Source organism: Calidris pugnax, unplaced genomic scaffold (assembly GCF_001431845.1).
Source record: "Calidris pugnax isolate Ruff unplaced genomic scaffold, ASM143184v1 scaffold220, whole genome shotgun sequence".
Classification (NCBI taxonomy): domain Eukaryota; kingdom Metazoa; phylum Chordata; class Aves; order Charadriiformes; family Scolopacidae; genus Calidris; species Calidris pugnax.
The window spans coordinates 289258-315550 of record NW_015090963.1 but is presented as its reverse complement, the minus strand read 5'-3'; the positions used below and the strand labels follow the sequence as shown (position 1 = coordinate 315550).

The 26293-nt window shown below is 47.2% G+C and overlaps 1 protein-coding gene across 2 annotated transcripts in view; it reads left to right on the top strand.

The window, feature by feature from the left end:
* The window catches only part of FAM219A (family with sequence similarity 219 member A), a 47528-nt gene that overhangs the window by 11444 nt on the left and 9791 nt on the right, over nt 1-26293 (top strand). For both annotated transcript variants that reach the window (XM_014952501.1, XM_014952500.1), the window contains exons 2-4: nt 18487-18589; nt 25393-25473; nt 25825-25879. In XM_014952501.1, coding sequence (XP_014807987.1) covers nt 18487-18589; nt 25393-25473; nt 25825-25879 — 239 coding nt within the window. The remainder of the gene's footprint in view (nt 1-18486; nt 18590-25392; nt 25474-25824; nt 25880-26293) is intronic.

Below are 26293 nucleotides of genomic sequence, written 5' to 3'. Positions count from 1 at the left end.
GATCCCTTTTGGAATTCCCCTGGAAAGTGTGGGGAGGAATAAGAAGCAAAAGCAGCAGGACATTTATGGTATTGCTGGGTTTGAAGCATTTTTAGCTTTGTCTTAAAGGGACGCTGTCAAGATCAGTGAAACTAAAATTAGCTTGCATTCCTCTTTCCATCCCAAATGTGTCTCTTTAATTTTTCATTTGTGTTATTTCCAACAACCCCCCATACTCTTTTTTTTTTTTTTTTTTTGTTCACTGCTATAAAATTGGTACAATCAAGTCAGCGGGTGTTGATGCCTTTTGGAGGAATGATGTGCTTCTGTCTAGCTCACCAGTCTGAACCTCATGGGCTTAAAAGTGCTTTCTGCCATGAGCAAACGGTGAGCTGGCTATGAGAAGAAGGTTTAATCATAGAATCGCTGGCAGCCCCTTTGCTGCAACAGAGCTCCCAAGTACACCAGCCACACCGTGCCAGAAAACAGCCCCTCTCTGTCCCCGTCACTGCCTGGCCCAAGAGTAAGAGCAGATTTTCAAACAAGAAGTGTTTGCTCTGATTTATTTTAAATACTGGTTGTAAGACTAGGAACTTGAGAGAAGAGAAGAGTAGTACAAGTGAGGCAATTGTACTTTGTATAAGTTCATCTGGGAAACCGTGTGTGACATATTGAATGACACTGTGCTAAAAATATGTCTTGAACAAGGCTAGCATATTTAAAATTTAAAGTGATGTTGTCAGGCCTGGCTAGTTTGAATCCAGAATGGAGGCTGCTTTTAAAATTAAGACTCTCAGGTTTTGCTTACAATTAAAAAAAAAAAAAAAACAACTCCCAAACCCAAGTATCTTGGGCTTAAACTCCCTCATAAAACCTAGCTTTTTTTTTTGGTACATTCACTAAAAGACTATGTAGTTGTTTGTTCCAAAACTGTTCACAAAATCATATCTAGTTTACAAGGGGGTTTTGGCTATAAAGTTTGGGAGGGTCAAGTCACAAAAGAGCTGTGCCTTTTTTAGCTACAGACTTCAAGCCAGGACACGGAGGACTCAAGTTCAATTCCTTTTTCTGCCTGAATCCTTTAACGACCGGGCTGAAATGTGGCTTTACACAGCCTCTGATCTGTGGGGCTGAGGGTGAAGCAAAATGTGAAAGCAAAGCTTTGACATAGTTATTTCTGTGCAGGCAGATGTTATGTTTTTAGTTCCTCCCTGCTCACATAGTCTGTGTGCAAAAGAGCTACAATACGACAGAACCAAAAAACTTGGGTTTTGCTGTCCTTCACTGGAAGGGGATGATCAGTAACACAAGGAGGTGATCTTAGCTCCTTTGTTGCTGATGTTGTTCTTTCTATGTGCAATTAAACATTCATGGGTACCCAGGAGTTTCCAGCTCTCTAGAAAGTAGTGTCTTGAGCACATTAGAAAAGGGAATGGCTGCTTTGGGTCTCATTGGCTAGGTGAACTGAAGCATCTCCAGGGGGCCTGCAGGACATTCATCTGACCTGGAACCAGCCTATAACTCCTCTGCTTCATGGAAGGGCACAGAGAGAAAGGGAAAATGGCAGGACTAAAAGGGGAAAAAACAGTGCCAGCTCTCTGCATTTACCTGGTAATTTACCATCAGATGGGAGATGACCAGGAAAATGTGGAGAGTTGTAAGAAGAGTGGAAAAGCTTCATGGGAAACTTCCCCTGTGCTAGTGAGGAATGATATCAACATGCCTGAGTTGGCAGTAAATTGCCTCTAGCAATTTATGAGTAGCAAAAATGAGTGGGTACTTCATTCCCAACCTGTTTCTTTTCTCATCTTAATCACATTAAGAAAATCCTTTTTCACCATAAGGACAGTCAAGCACTAGAAGACTTTTCCCAGGGAGGTTGCGTGATCTCCATCCTTGAAGGTTTTGAAGGCCTGGCTGAATAAAGCTCTGAGCAGCCCAGACTGATCCCATAGCTGATCCTGCTTTGAGCGGGACATTGGGCTAGAAATCTCCTGAGGTCCCTTCCAGCTTGAAGTACCCTGTGATCCTATTCCTAGTTGGGACTCCAGTTGTTTTTTTAAATGTCATATACTTTCTACTCACTTCTGAAAAGGTCTGTCTGAGTCCCAGCTAGTTATTCTCTTGGGTTCCCAAGACAAACACAGCAGGATTTGCAGGGGTAGACCTAGGTAACGTGCTTACACTGGCACACGGCAGTCCTCTTCCATAAGCACTGGTATGTCCACTGGTAAACAAGAGAAACCCAATTGCTGATTGATTTTCACTCCATTACAAATGTTCTTCTTTTTAAATTTTAATTATTGCTCTCTGTTCTTTCTCTTTAATTCACCAAACCTCATTGATTGTAAAGTGATTGAATATAAGAACATATTAAAACTAATTTTCTCCTTTGCTTGTATCTCTCAGTGACTCCAGTGCACAGACAGAGAAATTTGTTCTTTTACAGATGTGTTTCCTGACTTGCATTTTATCCATGGTTCTCTAATGCTGAGTGATCTTTTAATACCATCAAGCAGCTAATTTCTCGTACCCAACGAGGTGGAATATCACAAAGCAGAACCAAATTCAAGGTGGTTGTGCACATGTTCATGTGAAGGGCAGCACAGGTGACATCAAGCAGCTGCTGAAGCAGCTGTACACCACCTCCATTTCATCGACCAGTTTGAGCTTTTCTTGGCATTGGTGGCGTCTCAGCCAGCCACTGGAAAAGGCACTTAAATCTTAGATTGGCAGGTGGATTTTTTCTGCTGTAATTTGGATTTTTATGGGGACTTGGCAGGGAAAGATCATGACCCAAAGGCTGACCGTCACACACAGATCCCTACCTGCTGCATGCCACCAATAATTATAAGAAAGAACAAAAGAAAAGCAAGTTAATAAATCCTCTCATCCCATGTTTTTTTTCCGTTTCCATCCCAGGCATTTTTTCTGTAGGACAGGGGAATGGATTTTAAGCAGAGAAAGTTAAAATCCATCCTGGAGAATGAGGTTTACTATGTTGATAGCTTGAAAAACTCTGTTTTGATCTTCTTATGAGGATTTTAGGGCAGGAATGGAGGGCAGATGTTCAAGACTGTTACAGGTGTGGGGGTTGCCTTGGGAAAAAATTAATATTAGTCTGGAGCAAACTGATGTGTTGCCTGTAGCCCAGAAGAAATAAATTCTCTTTCATGGTCTTGGAGTTTGGAATGAAGGGATGTTTAGGAAAGGCTGATTGTTACATATAAAAAGGCTACAGAACAATACTAAAATTTTTCAAAGGCGGGGTACAACCAAAAAGCAACTTGTCAGACCTCATAGGCCAGCTCTGTAATCCAGGGGCAGAAACACACAATTGTGGAAAATTAAGCAGAGAATATCTGCGGTTCTAAAAATGAAGACTCATGAGAACATTTCTTCCTGCCCTTCACCAGAATGAATTATTTACTCTGGCTTCCTGAGTACTCGTGTAGTTAGTGCTCAAGAGGGCCCTTAGCAGTGGTTGACAAACAGGGCTTTTGAAGGGCTGAGTACTCTGAGAGCTGAGTGCTCTGTGGAGAAACGGGATTGTGTCAGGTGGAAGGACAGGGTAAGTACTGGCACGCCGTGACTTGTAAACAGACACAGCTGTGAAACCTGTTCTTTGGGGCAGCCCTTCAAAGCATCTGGAATTTGCTACCTATGGATGCCTGTGGCAGCCCAGCAGTGTGGAGGTCGCCCAAGTGACTTCAAGTGGTGGCTTTGGTCCTCAGAGATTTCCAGAGGGAGAGTGCCCCAAGGGTACCATCTGTCCAGGCAATGGCTTTTGCTTTGTTCCTTCACTTGGAGGCTTTTGGCTTCACTTGGAGACTGTCAGATGTACCTGGTAAACACAAACTCTCTCAGACTGATGCCTTGCCAGGTTCCCAGCACCTTGCAGTGTCATTGGTAGGTGTTGATTGACCTTCGTGAGGTCAGTTGCAGATGTTCAGATTATGGAGCCAGCAGTGAGTCCTACGTATGATTTTTCATAAGGTCAACCAAAGTAAGCAGGGTGCATTTAACACTGCAAGTAAAGTAAGAAAACTGTACAGTCACTGTCCCAGCTGCCAAGGCCTTTCCGGTGAGCAAAGTCTGGGAGGTTTAACACCCAAATTTACCTCCGTGTTACTGGGATTTGCTGTTGCAAAGCTCCCTTAACAGCAGAGAAGCAGCAGAGGCACTTTGTTAGGGTTCCTGTTTATTCCAATTCACTGCTTTTAAGCATCAAATTGATGCAATTTACAGAAGAAAAGGCTTTCTGCCTCTGGTTTCCAACACCATCCTCTCCAGAGGGATGTGGAAGAGGGATGGCTCTCTGTGCCTTTCCCACCAGACACTGCTGCAGAGGCGATGCTGTCAGAGCTGCTCTGACAGCTTTGTCACAGCGTGGTCAGGAGAGGAGACGGAGCTTGCTTTCCCTTATATTTTACTGGTCCCCGGAGACCTTGTGTGAAGAAACCTTGTTTCTGTCATTGGGCTGAGCCAATGTGACTTAAGGTGCCCGGCGAACAGATGCAGGGGATAGAAAAATGCCAGCTTGAGCTGTTTTTCTGTCTCTCCTCATTTTTTATCCCCATGAGCTCCAAGTCAGAGAGTCCCCTCCATCAGATGACTTTGCTTCAGATCAGGGAGTGATGATTCTTCCTCTCGTTTCCCCAGTGCACGTGCTGCCCAAGGAGAGACTCTGTTGAAAGCAGCTCAGCAGATCCCAGTGCCCCCAGATTTTGGCTTAAGTGCCGTCCCTGGAAAGGACAAGGCTGTCAGACCCTGGGCTTCCTCTACGTCTCTACTAGTGCTGACCTGGAGAGAAGTTAAAGGTTTTGTATTCCCTGAAGCTTAGTGTTACCCTTCCGTTCACCTCACAAGGGCGGCTGTAAGCGGCCGCAGAGGCCTGTTGAAAGCAGAGGGTATTTTCTACCACTCTTTCTCTCTGTTCTCAGCTTCTCTCCATCCTTCTCAAGTGCTAAGTGTGCCAGCAGAGGTGAGGTGGAGAGACTTGTCAGGAAATCTGAGTGTTAAAGCTATTTTTTGGGGGGTGTCTTGGCAAAAGTCAGGCTCTTTCCAGCATGTTGTGCCTGAGAAAGAGATTCCAGGTTGGAGAGTGTTATTGAACGTGTGTGTGTGTGTACAAACACACCACCATCTGCTTCATCCTCCCTGCACTTGCTTGAACTTCTTGCCTCAGGGGAGCCGGTACCTCATTCCTGCTCCCCGTCTCCCACAGACGCCCCAGTCCACGTGTTCAAAGAGAGTTTCTGGTGTTGCTTCTCACTGAAGTTGTCTCCAGGACAGATAATCCTGTCACCCTTATTTTCTGTCCCCGGGGTAATTTGAGATGCAGCATGACTTGAAGTTGCCGAGGCTTCTATGGAGAGAAATAACGAGGCAAAAAATATGGCAGTTGATGCTTGTGGCCCTGCATGCAGTTGGTTGGCAAAGAAAATCCGTGTTCTTGATTCAAAACAGATTATGAACAGGAAATAGTTTCTTTACCAAAATGCATAGCATAAAGAAAAACGAAGCAAGCTTGTCTCTCTGCAAAGGCTGTCTGAAATCCCACCATGCCTTAAGATAACAACCCCCAGCTCTCCCTGTCTTTTGCTCTAAATTGGAGTCTGCAGGGGTTTGTTCGTTGGCTCATCCCGCTGCCTGCTCCATCAGCAGATGTGTGGTACCCAGCCAGCATCTCCCTGCTGACATCTCCTCTTCCCCTCACCTCTGCCGGTCCACCTGGCTGAAGGGCAGGCAGGTCATTTCTTATAAAGTCCTTTAAAAGGGATTGGAATTAGCGCAGACTCTGGCCAAGTTTTTATCAGGGAAAAAAAAAAAAGCTGACCCTCCTCACTCTGCTTTTTCCATCATTAAATTTTCACACACTTTTCTCTGTGTTTATGTATCCGTGCATACAAGTTAAAGCCTGTTGTAAATCTTATTTATTGAGAGATAATTCAAACTGAAGTTGGAACCAAGAGGAGCTGTACATCACTGAAACACCTACCATTCTGGCTGCCTGTACTCCTTATGCACAGTCTGTTTTCTGTCTTAATTTCCTCAGGCAAGGAACTACATGTTTTCTATACACGCTGAGTAGTCCCTTAGTGCTACTGCAATAAAGCCTTGCTTGCTGAGACCCTCAAGCGGTTTCTCTCCACTTTTCTTCTACTCTTAACAACTCTTCTGTTCCTCTCATCTCACCTCCAGCTTCAGTGTGGCAGCCAAACAGGTAACTATACAACAATAAGCCTTATGTTTATATGCAAGTGGTGGTTTTAGCTCACAAATATGTATGTGCCAAATGAAGCTGAACATACGTGCCCAACACAAACCTGACCCAAGCACGCAAGGGGCTCAGAAATTACAGTAATTCTTGTATTGCTTTCACCTCCCCCTGCCCTTTTCTCTTAGAAATGCTGTAGAAAATCCTTGGCTAATGGTCTTTCGATCAGCAAATCCAAGCTGGGATTTTTCCTCCCTTCAGTGCATACAGCTGGCCATCGAGGAGGGAGGTGAAGATGTTGGATCTGCCAGAATTTCTGCCTCACTGGGCCATTCAGGAGAGGGGGTCAGATAGCGGGGGGCTCGGCAGCGTTGCCAGCAATCTCATTTTGTGTTACAGTGCTGAGAGCAGGCAGCTGGGAGGCAGCGGGGAACCTCCCCTGCCTGCTGTTTGGGGGAGGTAGGCTTATTTGCCCATGGGTGGGATCTCGTCAGGCCTTCAGCTTGCAGCAAGGCAGAACAGCCTGAGTCCTTGCAAAATTAGTCATGTGTGGAGGGAGACATGGGGTCTGGCATTCAGAGTCTAGGTTGTACCTGCCTCCCCTTGGCCTAGAGACCCTTTTACAGTCCCACCAAAAGCAGCATTAACCTCACTCAGGCCAGCAGTGCTTTAGCAGCCATTCTCTCTCCTTCGGGGCTGCCTGGGGCTTTGCAGTTTGGGGTGGCATCTCTCATCCCCCGGCCCTGCTTCCCCTCCTGCAGCACTCAAAGCAGCGTGCAGCCAGCAACCTTTCATCTTGTCTTTCAAGCCCCTTTCCCAGGGGTTTCAGCAGGGACCTAAGTTTTCTCTGGCCAGCCCTCTTTTCCCTCTGCCATTCAAACCAAGGCATGGCTGTGTTTTGCCAACAGGCCTTTTGAGAGGTGGAAGGAGAAGGCAGCTGCCAAACCCTCAGCCCAGCATCTGGAAGGAGGAGGACGTGAAGGAACATAAAATAGCTGGCAAAGGCGTCCTGCCATCCCCTACTGGCTAACACTGACAGATAGCAGCCCTGCGTGATAAAGGAGACAGGGGATCCCGTGAGGACAGAAAAAGGTTTAGTCATTTGTGATAGTTTGGGACTAATCTCTGAGCCCAGTTCTGATTTCTCTACCAAAGCCGGGTCTGAGCTGGGGGAGGAAGGTGGCAGCATCCTTCTTTACAGTGAGGGTGCCAGAGCACTGGAACAGACTGCCCAGAGAGGTTGTAGAGTCTCCTCCTCTGGAGATGTTCACAACCCTCCTGGATGGGTTCCTGTCTAACCTGCTCTGCATGACCCTGCTTTGACAGAGGGTTGGGACCAGATGATCTGTACAGGTGCCCTCCATCCCCTACAATTCTATGATTCTGGGATCCTGCCCCCTCTGCTGAGGCACCCCACAATAAGAGGTCACAGCAGCCGGTGAGCCCCATCCTTCAGAGGATGTGTCTAAGCACAAAGCTGGAGATGATGCCATGAACTTTCTCTAAACTCTTTGGTTTCTCTAAACTCTTTGCTCTAAATTGGAGTCTGTAGGGGTTTGTTCCTTTGCTCATCCTGCTGCCTGCTCCATCAGCAGATGTGTGATACCCAGCCAGCATCTCCCTACTGACAACGGGAAAGAGGAAAGGAGTTCCTGCTCCTCCCTGGGATGAGCCACCCACCCAAATCCGGATGAGAGCAGTGTCATGGTGTCACAGTGACAGACAAGGCTCTTTGAAATGGGGCTTGTGGTGTCTGTGGCTGCCCCAGGTAAGCCCTGCCTGCCTCTCTCCACACTGCCTGGCGAGGTGGGAGTCTTTGAGCCGCACCAGGTATAACCACCACCAGGCTGCAACACCAAGCTGTCCCTCCCCGAGGGTCACTGTGCCTCTGGTGGTCTGGCAGCAGCCCCAGGTGCCACCCAAACGGCTTTTGCAGGTACTTGTGTAGAAGGAGAGAGAAGTGTCTAGAGTGTCTAGAGTCTAGGTGGTCTTTTAGTCTGGAGAAGAGAAGGCTGAGGGGGAACGTGATCAATGCTTACAAATACTTAAAGGGTGGGTGTCAAGAGGACGGGGCTGGTCTTTTTTCAGTGGTGCCCAGGGATAGGACAAGAGGAAATGGGCACAAACTTGAGTATAAGAAGTTCCACCTAAACATGAGGAGGAACTTTGAGCCCCGGAACAGGCTGCCCAGGGAGGTGGTGGAGTCTCCATCTCTGGAGACATTCAAAACCCGCCTGGACACATTCCTGTGCAACCTGCTCTGGGTGGACCTGCTTTGGCAGGGGGTTGGAGATGATCTCCAGAGGTCCCTTCCGATCCCATGTAATTCTGTGTCGGGGCATGCCGCACACAAGGGCTCACACAGAGATCCACCACCCTGCTCCGGGAGGAATTGCATTAAATTAGGGGCCACTACCCCTCTGAAATAGAATTCATGCCAGCCTAATTAATGAAAGCTTAATCAGCAGATTGGTTAATCATAAAGTTATTAAATAACTAATTGAGCTCTGAGGCTGTTTGTCAGGTTCCCAGACAATGGCAGTCTCGCTCGGGGAGAGATCAGGTCAGTAATCCTGTTAAGGGAGTGGGTTTGTGGCTCTCTGGCTGAGCTGCTGTGGATCTGAGCACCCGGGGCCAGGGCTGATAAATTGAATAGCAGGAAGAGGCACCCTGGGCTGTACACATCCTGTTCTCCCAGAGAGGTTCGTAGTAAACAGGCAACTCGTCTGGTGGAACAATGCTTGAACGTCCTCTTCTGAGGAGCGGAGTATTTGGAGGGCAACATGCTAAGTCCCTTTTCCAGGGAAGAAAGCAGTAGGCAGGGTTACCATGTTGGGTAACCTACCTGTCTCCATGCTTGAGTAGAACCAAGCAGCATTACCTTCTGTTTCAGTGGAGAGCTGGGAGAACAGAGACAGCTGTGCTGTCAGCCCCACGCACTGGGGAATTTGCCTCCACCAGTTCCACTCCAGCTAATCCTGGACGTTGTGTCAGAAGAGGAACACATGGAGCCGCACGTGTGTTCGTTCGTGTCTGTGTGTGTATGTGAGGGGGTTGTCCAGCATCCTTTTGACACCACTCTGCTGCTCTGAACAGCAGTAGGCATCACACTGCAGAGCAGGGATTTCTCAGAGCATGGTAGGGTGAGGAATATCCAGCCTGTTTGGCTTTCTCCGTCTGCTTTCTTTTTGTTGGGTTTAAAATACAGAATTTTGTTTGAAATGCATGGGGTTGTAGAAACCCAATGCAGCAGAGGACAAAACAGAACGGATCAAATATATGACATTTTGCTGATAAATCACAGCCGGAAACGTGGCTGGGACTGCCAACTGCAGTCCAGTCCTGGGAACAAGGAAAGTCCAAGGATCCTTTCCAAGGAGGATACTGGAGTCAGCAAGCTGCGAGTCCCGTCCAAGCTCATGTGCTGCCTGTGGCATCAGCACTTCTGTCCCTATTTGTTTTGGCTACTAGATGGGAACTCAACAAGTCATTCCAAGTAGTGGTATCTGGCAGCCAGTGAAAGCTTTCCCAATGACAACATATTAAAAATAAATTAAATCTGTGGTTTATATAGGCTATAAAACACGTCCTGTCTGCCATAGACCAATCATTTAGTGTGTGTTTTTGACTCATGCAAGCATGGACATTTGGCTTAAATGTGCATGCAGTTCAGGCCTACTTATGTCAGACTCTACTGCAGCGTGGGTTTTACACAAATATGCACTGCATTATATATACAAATATACAGAGGTGACATCCTGTGTAACCAAAAGCTGCAAATATTCAGCTAAGAAAGTTTTCACTGTTACTCTCCTAAATACACATCACACTTACTACATGCTTCAGTGACCTTAAAAGCTTCTCAGAACATCAGGACCTATAACAAATGTGATGTGGACACAAATATCAACTCTCTTTATCTGGTAGACTATGCCTTTGGCATAAGTGATGCTTTAAATGCAGAGAGCTATTTAAATTAAGAGTTAAATTGTACTTCATAGACTTCTTTTTTGTTTGTTCTTTGGGTTTTTTTGCTACACCATACAGCAGGGTCAAGCAAATTGCTTTGACTTAAATTTGTGTCCAGTTGAGTAGAAATGATGCGGAGGCATTTGCAGAAATTCTTTCCAGGTGAAATAACTTAATTCTCTCTGTCCATTTAAAATATGTTAAGGGAGGGAGTAGCTCAGGTTTATGGATAGTGTTTCGTAGAGTTCAGTTTATAAACGGAAACTTTTTAGCTAGGCTTGTCAGGATGCAAACTCTCCCCAGATATCTAACTTTGTTCTCCTGGCTGGTAGGAAAAATATTCTTTGAAAAGTACATCAAAATACCAAATAAATGAAGGTAAATAGGAAAAAAAATTCAAATAAGACTGAATGCTGTTCATATATTCCAGTTTTGACAGTGATAAATTAAATCTTTGTGTGCAGTATTTTGCAGCCATTAGGAATAAAAGTCTCAATCCTTAAAAATTAAGTGAAAAAGCACAGGCTGAATCACAAAGTGCCCTTGTGAGCTGGGAGCTGCGACAATAGATGCCTTTGAAATGAGTATAGAAGGATGTTCAGAGATGAAGAGGGATGAGTTGCTGCCTGCTGCTACGTAGTCACAACTTGTCTAAATAAAATGGCTGCGGAGGCTGCTCTAGCAGAGGACTGGGAACCAGGAATCCCCATTCTCTGCTCCCCTGATGCCACAGATGCTTTACATGGCTTTAAGGTAAACCAGTTAAATAGTTCCTCAAGGCAGTAAAATACAACTTATTGTTTTACAAAGATGTATTATGTGATGCCATGAAGAGATAAAATGCTCCGTGTTCAAAATATTAATTTTTTCCCTAAAGTGTGCAGCAGTAAGGTTTTCTTTGCTTCTTACATCCAGTAGTGATGTAAGCAGAGAAGTCCTTCCTTCCTATAATCATGTGAGGGTCAGACAAATGAGCTTTGGGGCTGGAATAGTGTGGCTAGGGGACGGGGACATGCTGCTGGAACATAAAGCCACTTTTCCAGGTGCCTGTGGTGTAAGTAGATGATAGCTTTGGTCTGGACTGGGGGCGATCATTTACCTGTCCTCCTCTGTGCTAAGGAACAGCGTGGCGCTTCGGTTTGGTGTGTGTTTTCTGAAGCGAAATGCAACAAGTAGCATCAGCCAGACCATCAGGAACCTCTGAAACTCATGCAGGCAGCACTTTAGGTGGGCATCACCCCAGAATGATGTACTGTCTGCTTGTTGTAGTAGCTCCTACATGAGAAGTGAAGAGCTGCACCCTTGAATATGAGATGCAAAAATCATCTTTGTGCTCCCTGGGTCATTTACGAGTTCTTTGTCTTCTCAGGCCTTACAGGGAGCTAAAGGGAGCTTAAAACCACTCAAAGCCCATGGGTGTTTGTGCCAGCTCTCAGCTGTGCCAAAGGGAGGGAGCAGCAGCCAGATCAATAAAACATAAGGAGATGCAGCTACTTGGATGTTTAAAACCTGGTCCAGGAGGGACCTCGGGAGACGGATTTATACACCTGCTCTTGCTCGCCAGTTCAGTTAAATGTAGTTCACTGTCCTGCCCAAGTTAGTAGTTGGATGGCTTAGTTATCTGATGCTTGCTTATCTGAACAGCCTTTCCTGAAGCTGGATGAAACAGTCCAGATCCAGTTGGCCTGTCCTGAATAATCAACGCTGACGCCCAGCACCTATCAGCTGGAAACCGTATTGCCTGCATTCAGAGCAGGGGGCTGGCAGCAGACAGATCCTTTTTGTTTCTGCTACCCCTCTTTAGTCAAAACGGCTTTTCTTTTGCCTTAGCAATGCAGGGAGACACAACCATTAGCTGCACTAAGGCCACACTCACACTCTCCACATCTCCCCAGGGAGCACAGCCCTCACCGGGGTCAGCGTGGCCCCGGCACACAGCTTTCTTACACCTCCTGTTCTACACAGGCAAAGCCCCCATTGATGTTCGTGCCCTGAAATCTCTCCAAGAAGTTACACAGTCCTCGCTGACAAATGCTCTCTGTCAGAGGTGGAAGGTGGTGAAGGTTTCAGTGTTAACTAGATGCATGCTAATGTCCCCCAGCTAAAATGAGGCAAGTGAGCTGAAATCAGGGCTTGGGGCTTGAAGGGGAAGTTGCAGTCAGCACTTCGTTCTTTCTCCCTCCCTTTGCTCACGACTCTGTTCATCATTCAGTGGGATCTGAATAGACAGATTAATTTTATTTACTGTGCAATTTAAATTCTCAGCCTGTGGAGGTGGGATTCATCAGGGAATCGCTGCAGTCCTCAGCCTCTGAAACAGCTCGGCTGACTGGGGGGGACAGAGAGGCAGGTACCTCCCAAAATCTCATCTCGTAGACCTTGAAGATGAAAAAATACGACTCTGTCACACCGGATTAATTTCTCTTTGTCTTCCTACTGCGGCAAACGGACCCACGCTGCAGTGTCCCCATGGCAGGAAGCTCCCTCTCCCCCTGCTCAGGGGGGTTGACAAGGAATTGAGTTAGTGAGGCTCAGCCAGCGGCTCTCAGCAAAGAGACAGGAGCAGCCAGCATCTGCGTGGCCAAGGAAGCAAATCAGCCTCGTCTGCCACCGAATGGCGTTGATCAGGCTGCTTCAGTTGAGGGGGATGCACGCCGTCAAGCCCGTGGCAATGGGAGGAGATGGCATCCTGAACACTGCTTTCCACCCGCCGCTGTCGGACCGCTGGAGAACCACGGGTCTGGGGAGGTCTGACCCTCCAAATAGCTCTTCAGCATAGCACAGGGTGATGTTCACCAAACCCTGGGGTTGGCTGCTCTGCCTGATCCTACAAAAGGAGCAGTTCTGCCCGAGACTGAAGCATGTGGCTGCTCTTGCCATTTCTGCTTTGGGGCAGAATGTAGGCAAAACCATTGCCCCCCTACATAGCAGCATGTACCAAAGAAGCCGTTCAGCATTTCATTTTTTAGAAGTAGAAAAACATCATTAAAACTGGTTATGATACCATTTAAACACTGAAACCAGAGGAGTAATTGTAAGGATTTATTCAGGTCTGATTTTTAACATAAACACATTCAATTTAAGTCCATTCTGCTTCACATGCTCCATTACTATTTTCTCTCATCATAAAGCAGCTAGACACCTCCATCCAGCTGAACAGGTAACCATTTTAAATTGCACTAAGTAGTACAGCAGTGCTTGAAATCATTTGTTAGGGCTGTAGCTGTTCCCAGCGGTACGGGGAAAATTCAGCCCCTGCCAACCTAGACACGACTTTCTCTAAGGGAGGCTCCCTGTGGGAGTGTGCTTCATTTGTCAGCTTGCAGTTATTTGCCCGTCCTCTGACACATCCTAAATCAGGCGGGTGAAAGCACACCGGGGCAGGGATGCTTTGCTGAGTGCTTCGTGTGCTGAGGCACCATCTTACTGAGGACCTTTGCGTGCAGCTATAATGCAAGACCATCACCAGACAGGACGCAAGGTTGGTCCAATTATGGTCCTGATTGCGTCTGCAGCGTGCATTTCCTCTGCTCCTTTATACTTAGGTGTTATTCCTGCCTTACTGAAAGCTTTGTGGGTGTCTTTGGCTGCTGTCACCATGAAGCAGCACTCGGAGCAGATGCTGAATGGCTCAGATGGGGTCAGCGAGCAGAACGGGCTAGTGCGAGGCTAGCACAAACACAGCAGCTCGCTCGTTGAACAGATTTCTTTCTTTAAGTGATTTTAACGTCGTAAGGGGACAGAGCATCTCAAAGATGAAGTGACAAGGTGGACAAGGAAGGAGGAGCGAGGTGTGATGTGATGGTTGGCAGTTGAAAGGCTGTCCCGCGTGCTGTTTCAGAGCAGCAGAGTGGTGTCAAAAGGATGCTGGACAACCCCCTCACATACACACACAGACACGAACGAACACACGTGCGGCTCCATGTGTTCCTCTTCTGACACAACGTCCAGGATTAGCTGGAGTGGAACTGGTGGAGGCAAATTCCCCAGTGCGTGGGGCTGACAGCACAGCTGTCTCTGTTCTCCCAGCTCTCCACTGAAACAGAAGGTAATGCTGCTTGGTTCTACTCAAGCATGGAGCCAGGTAGGTTACCCAACATGGCAACCCTGCTAATGATCAGGCAGGACCTTCAGACTCCTAATTGAGCATACTTCTTCATGTCAAAGCATGTGCAGGCTCCTTCATGCCCTCCCAACCTCCTCTGTATCTATCCTGCTTCTTCAAGGAAGTGCCTGTCTGGAAAATTAGTGAAAAGCCAGCAGGAACCTGGATTTGGGTAAAGTTGTCTCTCCCCCAGCTGTACCAGCCCTGCTGGTATTGCTAATGATTTCCTGTTGGCTCTGCAACCCACTACACCCCTACTCACAGTGTGCTCAGTCACCCGTAACCACTTCATGGGAAGGGGAGTGACAAACCCCAAGTGTGAGTATTTCACAAAACCCCAAGTATTTTCACAAACCCCAAGTGTGAGTATTTCACTAAAAAGCCCAATGGTAAAATGGTAAAAAAATAGCACAACCACGTGAAATGAAAGGTAAACAATTTATTTCAAATACTTGCAAATGCCATGTAAAGAGCGTTGTTGGAGCTCTGCTATTATACTGCTCTTTTACAGCCAGCAGTTAGCGATTTCTCTGAAGTAGCTGGAGAGCAGCCTTGTTTCATTCTGGCTTCCCCATCTCCAAGTCTCTGTCCTTCGCTTTGTATCTCTGCTGTATTAGCTTCTTATTGATCACCCAACAGCAAACTCACCAGACACAAAATAACAAATGGCTGGAAATCACAGTCTTTCTTTTTGTCATTTGTTTGTGTATGTCCCCTTATATCTGTATTTGGCAGGCCTGTTAACCTTTCCTCATTCTTCTGGTGACCAGAAGTAGGCGGTTTTGTAGGGTCAGCATCGATTTTCCATCAAGATGCATTGCCTTCCTGGAAGTTCACTGCACGTACTGGAATGCTGAAGGCAGCACAGGGAGTCCTGGACATGGAGAGCCTTTCCATAGCCAGAAGCTACCAGGTGCTGAGGACAAGCTTTGCCTGTCTTCTCTAGTGGGACCTTGCCCCCAGTATCTCAAGCTGAACAGTGGCCTTGAGGCAGGGAGAGACATACAGGAAGACAGGTCTTGTGTAAGTCCAAGGGAGAATCCTTCACTATCATATCTGAGGGCCTGGGATGACTCAGAAGGAGGGAGCACATTAGTTTTTCATTCCCTGAGAATTGTCCAGGTGCATAGTTCCCAGTTTCACATGAAGTTTAACACAGTTGGGTCAGTGGAGGGTTGTGATCTTAGGATTCATGCTCGTGTGGGTGTAGCATCAGCCAATATGGGGCAGACTTTAAAGAAAAATGCCATTTACTTAGCAAGACTAGATTGTGGTTTCTTCTCACTTTCTCTTTACAGTGCTGGCTTATGTGTTTGATTGCAAATGCTGTGAGAACAACTCAAAATTGCATATTTTTTTTTTTAAATATTGGACCCTGAAAGTAACAACTTCAGAATTGCCTGAATCAGTCATATTTGTAGAAGGAGCTTAGGTACTTAGAGTGTGGGGTCTTGGCCTTCAAAGAAACATCTGGGGATCAAAAACAAAAGAACATACAGCCTGGGAAAGAAGCCACTACCTAAAAATGGGGTTCATAAGCTGCACCTACTATGCTAGGAGAAAGCACTAAGCAGAAAACGGACAGTGGAAACCTCCTTCCCCCATTCTGATGGACCTGATGGTGGATGTGGGAGGCTGGAATTTATAGCCCAGAATTATTTCAGGAGATTAGCACCCAAACAGCTGCTTTGGGTGATGGTGGTGGTAGCAGTTAATTCATACTTGTGTGAAACATAGCGGGTTTCCTTGCCTCATACACATCTCCACCACCTTTGAGGAGCTTGTCCTAACACACTGGGACTGGGTTGACTTCCCATTCCTGCTGTTACCCATCGCTTGTTGGCCATCAGGGACTTCAGATTCATAGCATCTAAGAGGGAGATGAACATTTGACTGATGCTTAAAAAATTTGGCTGGGGACCCGGATGTTCCCACTAAGCTTACGTTGCTTTGGAAAAGTTTGCCCCAAGCCACTAAGTAAGTGAAAAAAAGGGTTAAATAGGAAAGTTCCTGTCATTCAGACCCACACTATGTTGCAGTCGCATTCAGTAATAGCATAGAAATAGTCATAGAGAGACCTACTGGAGGAAAAAGACACGTAGTGAAAGTCCAGATTCTTCAGCCGTATGAGTAATCTGAGTTGGAGAAGAGCATTAGTGCTTGTCCCAAGCAATCAATAGGAGGTAGAGAGCATCAGACCTTCTAGAAGGCTTGGGTAGGCCTTGACAGAAAATGTAACTAGTAGCCTTGTTTCTGAGTCAGATGCCCCTTTATGAATTACACAGCCTCTTGAAGCAGGGGCAGCTTGTCTCAGCGCCGTCATTTTTGGTCAGCGCTGGAGATTCTGGTGTAGGTGGGTGGAATTTGGTTTGTATTTAGGGTTGTAAACACTTGCCTCCATAAAACCCCGCTTTATCTCTCTGTGTCTGAATAGCAGAACTCACGTGGCCTGCAGAATTACCCGGCTTTTATTCTGGAGACAGAGATAACCAAGGCATTTGCAAGTTCCAGTCCTGAGAAATTACTCTGATTTAAGGTTTTGACTTCGATCCTGTATCAGTCTCGTTGTTGCTCATGCCAGACAGAGTTATTAGTCCGATCCTTTTCCCTGCCAAGTTCAATGAGCATTTATTCACCTCTGCTGTCAGCAGAAACAGGGCTGTACAGGGCTCTGTACTCCTCTCTGCAGGTTCCTCAGCCATTCTTGTCATCATGATCTCTAGGCATCTCTGCTAGTTTTTTGTCCCTCAAAAAAGGCAGCCTTGGCCATGCGTCCCCCTGCTCTTACCTGCGTGGAAGGGACAGGGTTGGCCCACCTTGCAATGGTAGACCTTGGTGGGCACATCACTTTTCCATGGCAAGTAGGGAAAGGTGCTTTTCTCTCTAAGGGGAATAAAATCTGAAAGGGTAAAAAAAAAATAATCTACCAGCGCATTTCACACACTGCAGGGGAAGCAGAAGCAAAACAAATTCACTATTCAGGTTCCCCAGCCAGCAGTCTGGTAAACCCCTGTTATTCAGGCATACCACAGAAATAGTTCCCAACATTTTCTTACACTCTGGAGAACGTTTTTAACTGGGCCCTTTCCTGCCTTACTGGCCCCACGCTCAGCATTTCCCTGCAAGCCTTGCCCGGTGTAGCAGGATGAGATTGGTGCAGTTAGCTCAACTTGTGTGGCTAGCTGCTAACTCAGCCCACCCGTTTTTCAACAAGGAAGAAGGAAGGACTTTGAATCAGAAAACTGAATATCAGTTCATATAAAAACCCATCATCCGTGGACTCCTCTCCCTGCTGGAGGCAGGGCTGTGTTATTTCATCACGGACATTGGGTACCTGCAGAAGGCTTAGCTTTTGGACCTGAATTCCAGTTGTGATCCTGTGGTGAGAAGTTATTAAGAGGAATAATCTCTCCTAGAGCAGAAGCTAATTTAAATCCCCTCTTGCACTGAGTAAGTGAAGAAAGCTTGACTTACTGTCTGTGCAAGCATTACCTTTCAGCAGCGAGAAGAACATGCTCTGAAAATTCAGGCAAACAATATGCTGGTTAAAAATACAGCTGCAAAATGTTTCACTTCTTTTTTTTCTTTTTTTTTGTGTGATGTGTGTATGCTTTGTTTTGTTTTTAAATGAAGCAAATGAGCTCCCAAGAATCAATGTGAGATAAAAGAGAAAGACACACGGGGGACATCACAGGTTGCCAGGAGGTGAAGCAGGGAAGGCAGCAACACTTTTCTGCTGCAGGGCGTGTTAGTCTGGTCAGGCACCGTCTAGGGAAACAGTAATAACTCAGGCCGGGTGTCAAGCTGAGTTGGACTAACACTAAATGATGGTGCTGCTTTGATGGAGACACTTTTCTAGCCCCACCGGGGCCCTCAGCGGCAGCCTCAGTAGGAGGAGAAAAGGTAGAAGCATAAATGCCCTTTCTCAGCTGGGTCTCATCCAGAAGCTCCGTGACCATCTTAGTGTGGTGTTGTCAACAAGCTGCTGTGAGTCAAGGTACATCAGTTTTGGCCCCTGGTGACCGTGGGGGCAATGGGACCCAGCTCATCCCACCTCTGCAGTGTCCCACCTTGGGAGATGGAAAGCTCATGTCTTTTTCTATTAGTTCTGCTCTGCCTTTTCATGCTATGAAATCTGGGTTTCTGCAGCTTTATGGTGGCCAAGGAGGCTGTTGCCCTAATTTTTCTTTTCCCCTTTGTATCCCATATGCAGAGAAGCAGAGGGAGCTGGCTCGGAAGGGCTCCCTGAAGAACGGCAACATGGGAAGCCCAGTTAATCAGCAGCCCAAGAAGAACAACGTGATGGCACGAACAAGGTAAAGGACTGGAAGAGCACTCAGCTGTGCTCTACACTTCAATACCTAATGGCCTTAGGATGGGCCAGGACCATGTTCCTTGCCATTCGCCTACGGCCAAACACGCTGCAAGAACGGTGATGGCCCTTCCCAGAGCTGGCAGACCCAAGCACCCTGTGCTGTCTTCATCCCCTCCCCTGGGGAGATGCAGGGACAGCTGAGCCCGGGATCATCCTACATGCCTGTAGGATGCAGAGGCAGCCCAGCCTGGTCGAAATCAGGGGTTTGATACATCTCTCTTGCCTGTTCTGGGTATCCTCTGTAGCACGTAATCCTGCCAGTGGGAGAGGCACGATGCTGTTAACACAGACTGGTTTAGAGCTTAGTTCTGCCTTGGCTGCTTTCATCACAATAGTTCCTGTGCTCTTTTTCAGTGATTGCCCCTTCCCCATCCTGATTGACTTAATGAAGGCTCGTAAACAATCCTTCTCTCCTACACCTCCTCCTCACTTTGAGCAGCATGGCAGTGCTCTGCTGGAGCTGCTTGGAGCATCTCGGTGTGACAGTGTCAGACAGTGCTACAAACCGCTGTAAACAAAGACATTCCTGGCTGAATACTTCCCTTTGGAGTGTTTCTCCTTTTTCCATGCAAGCTTCGTTACACCTGTGTATTACTTACCTGCATTCAGGAGGCAGGAAACCCACCCCCCCACACACACACCCCTTGCCGAGCCCATGGAATTGTATGCTTTGCCTGCTGTTGGAAAAGTGGCAGTTTTTGGTGGAGGACCCCACTTAAAACGACAGAAGAATCTGCGTAAATGCTGTGTGTTTACTGATGAATGGGAAAGTTGCATGGATTACCATATATTAAGTAGAACAGGAGTGGTAGTTCGGAGCCTCTCTGTATGCAACGCGTCCGATAGATGACCGTCCTTGTTGACATTAATTCCCCAAACCCAAAATAGGAGTCATTAAATCATGCCAGGACTTTGTCGAGTTTCATTTGTAAGCCTCTGCAATGTTGGTGGGAGACACTGCGTTGCTCCCTGCTCTGTGTTTGGTTGTTGAGACCAGGCCCTGCGTGGCAGGAAGAATTTCAGCAAATGCTCTCAGCTGGGTTTTCCGTGCCCGCTGTTCCTCCTTGTCTTCCAAATACAAGCTGGAAAGACTGGGTTTCTTTTATCAATAGGCTGCAGGATAGCTTCCTGAGAGGAGCAGTAGCACATTTGCTGCTTGAGAGACGCAGAAACACCAAAATTAGTAGAGGAAGGTGGTAAGGGAGAGTAGATGGGGTGAGTACAGGTGCCCACCTGTAAAATTAGTGACTTCTGCTTGGTGAGGTTGTTGCTTCCGAGCTGCCAATGGAAAGAAGAGTGATTGGAGTAGGGAAGAGCAGAGCAGTGACATCTATTGACAAAAGCTTTCCAACAGGCAGCTCAGTTTTATTGTGCACATCTGAGCACTGCTCAGAGGACATGTGGACCCACACACACAGCCTGCTGGCAGTAGACTTGCTTTTCTTAGTTACTTTTCATACAAATTGTAGAAACACCCCATGGGATCTGCAAAACAGAGGTTCACAGCCATTCCTTTAGTAGCAGATGTAGCCAAGCTGTGTTGTTCCCATATGGCTGGGAGGCATCTGCCACAGGGTCTCTGCATCCCCCCGTCTCCCTTGGCTTTGCAGGAACCAAGCTGTGCCACGAGCACAGCCTTGCTAATACCTCAGAATGCTTCAGTCTGTCTTGCCACAGACAGGGCAACCCCAGGAAGGCAGAAAGGCCACAAGCTTGTTCAAGCAGCTTCTTTTCCTGGTATGACAGTTGCAGGATCATGGGAGATACTCCAGTGGGATACTCTGCAAAACACCCAGGTTGTGGTTGCTCTTTAAGTCTGAGCTGTTGGCTTCTGCAGGAGGAGAACAAACTAAAGCCATTTCCCCCTTTCTAACAGTTCTGCTGTTCTCATCAGGTACGTTTTGCTTCAATCAGGCAAACCATGTTGCCTCTTACAATCTCAGCGCCTCCTCCTTCCTCAAGGCTTCTGTTCTTCTGTATGAATTTTTGACATCCAGCCTCTAGTACCAGATTGCCTTCGCCCTTCAGGGCAGGGGAACAGCCAGGATCTGGATCCGTAACATGCTTTGACTCCCTAAGAGTAAATAAAATGTGAGCGATGTTGGGGTGATGCTGGCACACTTGCTATGAGCACTGGCGGAGCCCCCAACAGCAGCCACACCACTTGGGCAGAGCCAGATGTTGCAGTCCACTCTGAGAATAACCTGAGCTGGGATTTATGTCATAACATATTTCATGTTAAATGAGCAAAAACACCACAACAAGAAGCTCATACTGGGACAGGTGTGGATGAAAGCAGCTACGGCTGCTCCCCGGCTTTGTTCCAAGGACAGTGGGAAGCGAAAATAAGGACAATCAGGATGTGAGAGAAAGACTTAGATCAGGGGCAGAGACATTATCACGGTTTCTGTCTTCTGTAGAAATGAAGTTCTGTGTTATGAAGAAAAAAGACATTTCTCGAGAAAAACAAGTAGTGGGTTGGGTTTTTTTCAATCAAGTAAATTGCACCACAAAGGGTTCTTCTCCTTGGTCCCCTGATAGTGCTTTGTTCACTCATTATATAGTAACAACCGTGAGTAACATATGGAGCAGAGAATTGAAAACTGGAGAGTGAGAATGGAAGTCAGTACTTTTGTCATCTGTATGGGAAGCTGCTGCTGGCAGATCACAGCTTCCATTCCAGACTTTGTGTCTTGACTTGCCTCCTACACACTTCAGGAGCGGAAGGACAGTCCCAGTGCTATGAGAAGGGGAACTGAATTTTGCAAGTGGATCCCATTTTCTCCAGTCCCCTGGTGCAGCAGGTTGGAAATTCTGCATCAGTTTTCACTGAATTTCACTGAATTCCCTTTCACTGAAGGGAAGGGACCATAGAGATCATCTAGTCCAACTCCCCTGCTGAAGCAGGATTGCCTAGAGCTAGAGCATGTTACTCAGGACTGCATCCAGGCGGGTCTTGAAAATCTCCAAAGAAGGGGACTCCACACCCTCCCTGGGCAGCCTGTTCCAGGGTTCCGTCACCCTCACCGTGAAGAAGTTTCTCCTCATATTTGAGTGGAACCTCTTATGTTCCAACTTATGCCCGTTGCCCCTCGTCCTCTCAGTGGGAACCACTGAAAAGAGTCTGGCTCCCTCCTCCTTCAACCCTCCCTTGAGATACTTGTAGGCGTTGATAAGGTCTCCCCTCAGCCTTCTCTTCTCCAGACTAAAGAGTCCCAGCTCTCTCAGTCTCTCCTCATAAGGGAGATGCTCCAATCCTTGAATCATCTTTGTTGCCCTTCGCTGGACTCTTTCTAGTAGTTCCCTGTCCCTCTTGAACTGGGGAGCCCAGAACTGGACACAGTACTCCAGTTGTGGCCTCACCAGTGCAGAGTAGAGGGGGAGAATGACTTCCCTTGACCTGCTGGCTACACTCTTCCCTATACAACCCAAGATACCATTGGCCTTCCTGGCCGCAAGAGCACACTGTTTACTCATTGCCATTTTACTGTCCACCAGGACCCCTAGATCTTTCTCTTCAGTAGTTGCCTCTAGCGGGTCCACCCCTAACCTATACTGGTACCTGACATTTTTCTTCCCCAGGTGCAGGACCCTACACTTTTCCCTGTTGAACCTCATGAGGTTCTTCTTTGCCCAGCCCTCCAGCCTGTCCAAGTCTCGCTGGATGGCAGCACAGCCCTCCGGGGTGTCAGCCACTCCTCCCAGTTTGGTATCATCAGCAAACTTGCTGAGGATACACTCTGTCCCCTCGTCCAGGTCACTGATGAATATATTAAACAGCACGGGTCCAAGTATTGACCCCTGGGGGACTCCACTGGTTACAGGCTTCCAACTTGAACCTGCTCCATTAATCATTACCCTTTGGGTCCTGTCGCACAGCCAGTTCTCAATCCACCTCACTGTCCCCTCATCCAGCCCATACTGCCTCAGTTTCCCAATGAGGATGTTATGGGAGACAGTGTCAAAAGCCTTGCTGAAGTCAAGGTAGATGACATCTGCTGCCCTCCCCTCATCCAACCAACCGGTTATGGCATCATAGAAGGCTATCAGATTGGTCATACATGATTTACCCTTGGTAAACCCGTGTTGCCCACTTCCAATAACCCCCCACTCTTCAACTTGTTTGGAGATGACATCTAGTATGAGTCTCTCCATCACCTTCCCAGGGACAGAGGTGAGACTAACTGGTCTGTAGTTCCCAGGGTCCTCCTTCTTGCCCTTTTTGAAGACTGGAGTGATGTTGGCCTTCCTCCAGTCCTCAGGCACCTCTCCTGTTCTCCACGACTTCTCAAAGATGATCGAGAGTGGTCCAGCGATAACGTCTGCCAGCTCCCTCAGCACTCGTGGGTGCAACCCATCAGGGCCCATGGACTTATGAATGTCCAGTTTGGCCAAGTGGTCCCGAACCTGGTCCTCCTCTACTAGAGGAAAAATTTCCTCTCTCCATACCATCCCCCTTGCCTCTAAGGCCACAGATTCATGAGGGGCAGTCCTAACAGTGAAGACTGAAGAAAAGAAGGCATTCAGCAACTCTGCTTTCTCCGTGTCTTCCACTACTAGGGTGCCCACCTCATCCATCAGTGGGCCCACATTATCCCTCACCTTTCTCTTGCTGTTAACATACTGAAAAAACCCCTTTTTGTTATTGTTAATATTGGTGGCCAAGCTGAGCTCCACTTGAGCCTTGGCCCTTCTAATTTTCCCCCTGCATATCCTCACCGCTTCATGGTATTTCTCCTTATCTGCCAGGCCCTTTTTCCAAAGATTATAAGCCTTCTTTTTGTTCCTGAGTTCCAGCCGAAGCTCTCTATTTAGCCAGGCTGGTCTTCTTCCCTTCCTGCTTGATTTTAGGGACTTGGGAATAGCTTTATCTTGCGCCTTTAAGAGTGCCTCCTTGAAGAATGACCAGCTTTCCTGGGCACCCTTGCCCTCGAGGACCATCTCCCAAGGGACACCCCCAATCATGCTCCTGAAGAGGCCAAAGTCTGCCCTTCGGAAGTCCAGGGTGGCAGTCCTGCTGGCCCCCCTCCTTGCTTCAGTGAGAATCGAAAATTTTATCATTTCATGATCACTTTGTCCAAGACGGCCTCCAACATTTACATCCCCCACAAGACCTTCTGAGTTAACTATCAGCAGGTCCAGTAGGGCATTTTCCCTGGTCGGTTCCCTCACCAGCTGCGTTAGGAAGTTGTCTTCCATGCATTCCAAGAATCTCCAGGACTGTTGCCTCTCTGCTGTGTTATATTGCCAGCAGATATCAGGGAAATTGAAGTCCCCCTGAGTACAAGGGAGAGTGATCGTGAGGCTTCTGTCAGCTGCCTATAGAATACTTCATCAGTCTTTATATCCTGGTTTGGGGGTCTATAACAAACTCCCACCACAATGTCTGCTTTACTGGTCTTCCCCTTGATCCTTATCCACAGGCACTCGACACTGTCATCATGCATATTGCTAAGTTCTAGGCATATAATACTGTTCTTAACATAAAGGGCCACCCCACCTCCTCTCTTGCCTTGCCTGTCCCTTCTGAAAAGTTGGTAACCATTTCTGTAATCTTGTGTTTCGACGAACACCGTAAGAAAATACAGCTAGTCATGAACCCATATGTCTTCTTTGGGATGTCATTTGATATATTTTAGTCTCCCTGAGCCTGCCCTTCTTCAGTGCCTGCCAGGCCTTTGTATTTTTAAAATTGTAACAGCTTCCTGAAATTTTCGAGGAGAAGCAGAAAAACATTTCAGGTGGTCAGAGTGCAGTTGGAGCATGGATGAGATGGATTATCATCTTTAGACTTAGATTTCCCAAAATCTTAGTGAAGCAGCATTGTGCATCATTTTATGTTGTTAAAGACAAGTTCTTCATTTGGAAGGAAGCCTGAGTTAACACACTTAACAAGGAGTTTTTCATCACTTTTATGGTTCCCACCTGCTGAACATAGAATCCGATTCCATTTTCTTGGTTTGGTTGATCTTTAAATATGAACCAAAGCCTTTGTGCAGTTTTGTGGATGAAATAACTCTGTTATGAGCTAGATACCATCATATTAATGCATTTTACTTATCCTAGAAGCTCTGAAGCCTCTATTCCATTTCACAAACTCTCTCAGACAATTAAAGGTGCAAAGTCATCGTCAGCCTTTGTAACACTTCTGATGAAGTGAAAGTCATTATAAAATAATGTGATTTAAAAAGTGCTAGTCTGACTGGGCTCATATGCTGCACCCACCAGCTCATATTTCTCATATGACTAAATTTAGGACTGAGAACTCAGATGCGTTGTGCTGGTGGGGCTGGGTGGGGATTCTGGCAGAAGGACCACATCCCTGATTTTTAATAGTAGAAGAACAGGAACACTGAGCCTCTGCTATCCCTAACCACCTTCTCTTGTTTACTTATTGTTCGTGTACTCCTTGTTAGAGAAAAAAAGCAAGACAAAAATGAGCAGTGTGATATGACAAGGAGGTTCACCAGAATGAAGCGTGGAGTGTCCCAACTGGTTTTTTCCTCCCGGGAGGAGCATGTTCCCAAGGCATGTCCAGCGTTCATCCCTGTGAAACAGCCATAGGCTACCTAAAGGCAAAGCTCCCTTCCTCCAAATTGCACCATTTCAAACATCTTCACTGATAAGGGAGGGCTGGCAAGGGAGTGAATTTGGGAGAGCCTGACTATCGTACAGCCTTTCCCTAGACCACGTGTGGTGCTGAGCTTTACCGTGTGGCTAACGGACAATATTTAACTATTTCAGGCTCGTCGTTCCCAATAAGGGCTATTCGTCGTTAGACCAGAGTCCAGATGAAAAGCCACTGGTAGCCCTGGATACGGACAGGTAGGCAAAATGTTAATAAGATATATGTTACAGTGAAAGCGAGCTTTCGTGCCAGGGTGCAGCGCTGAAGCTAACTCCTGCTGAAGCCACTGCTCTTGCAGGCCACTCACACTCTTCCTCGCTGTGTCCTTTGGCATATGCCATAACTGCCCTGTGTCTGTAAACAAGTAGGAAGAGTAAAGAGCACTTTGATGAAAAGGTCTGGGGGTCACAGAGGAAGGTTACCCTCCAGACTCCCTTGATGTGACTTCTGTGTGCCTCAAGGACAGCTTCATGGCATGAGAAGGATAGGGCTAACCAGGGAATACAGGTCTCTAACTGTTTCCTTCTTTGTTATATCCTTCCCTGCAGTGATGATGACTTTGATATGTCCAGATACTCCTCCTCGGGATACTCATCAGCTGAGGTGAGTTATACTCTTTCCTGCCATCCTTGCCACGAATGCTAATAGTCGAGCAGCCAGAAAAGGCTTAGAGTGGCCTTGTGCTGCCAAAAACGGCCGCACAAGGAATTCACCATTGCTGTAGACTCTCTGAGTCTGGAAGGGGCCATGGCAGAAACTGTGTCATGTTCCTTTCTTCCCTGGTGATCCAGTTGGCTCAGTCCCCACACTGCCGTGGCACAGACACAGATCTGCCCGTCGGCTGTTTTCACAGCTGCCTTTGGCTTCCCTCAGGCTTTTCCCAGTTCTGCCCAGTCCTGCAGTGTTGGGCCCATGCGGTGCAAAAGCATCAACTCCTCTGTCTCCCCAGCTCAGCAACCACATGCTTGCCAAGGACACAAATAAAGGATCTGAGGGTGTGCTGTGATTTCCAGTTCT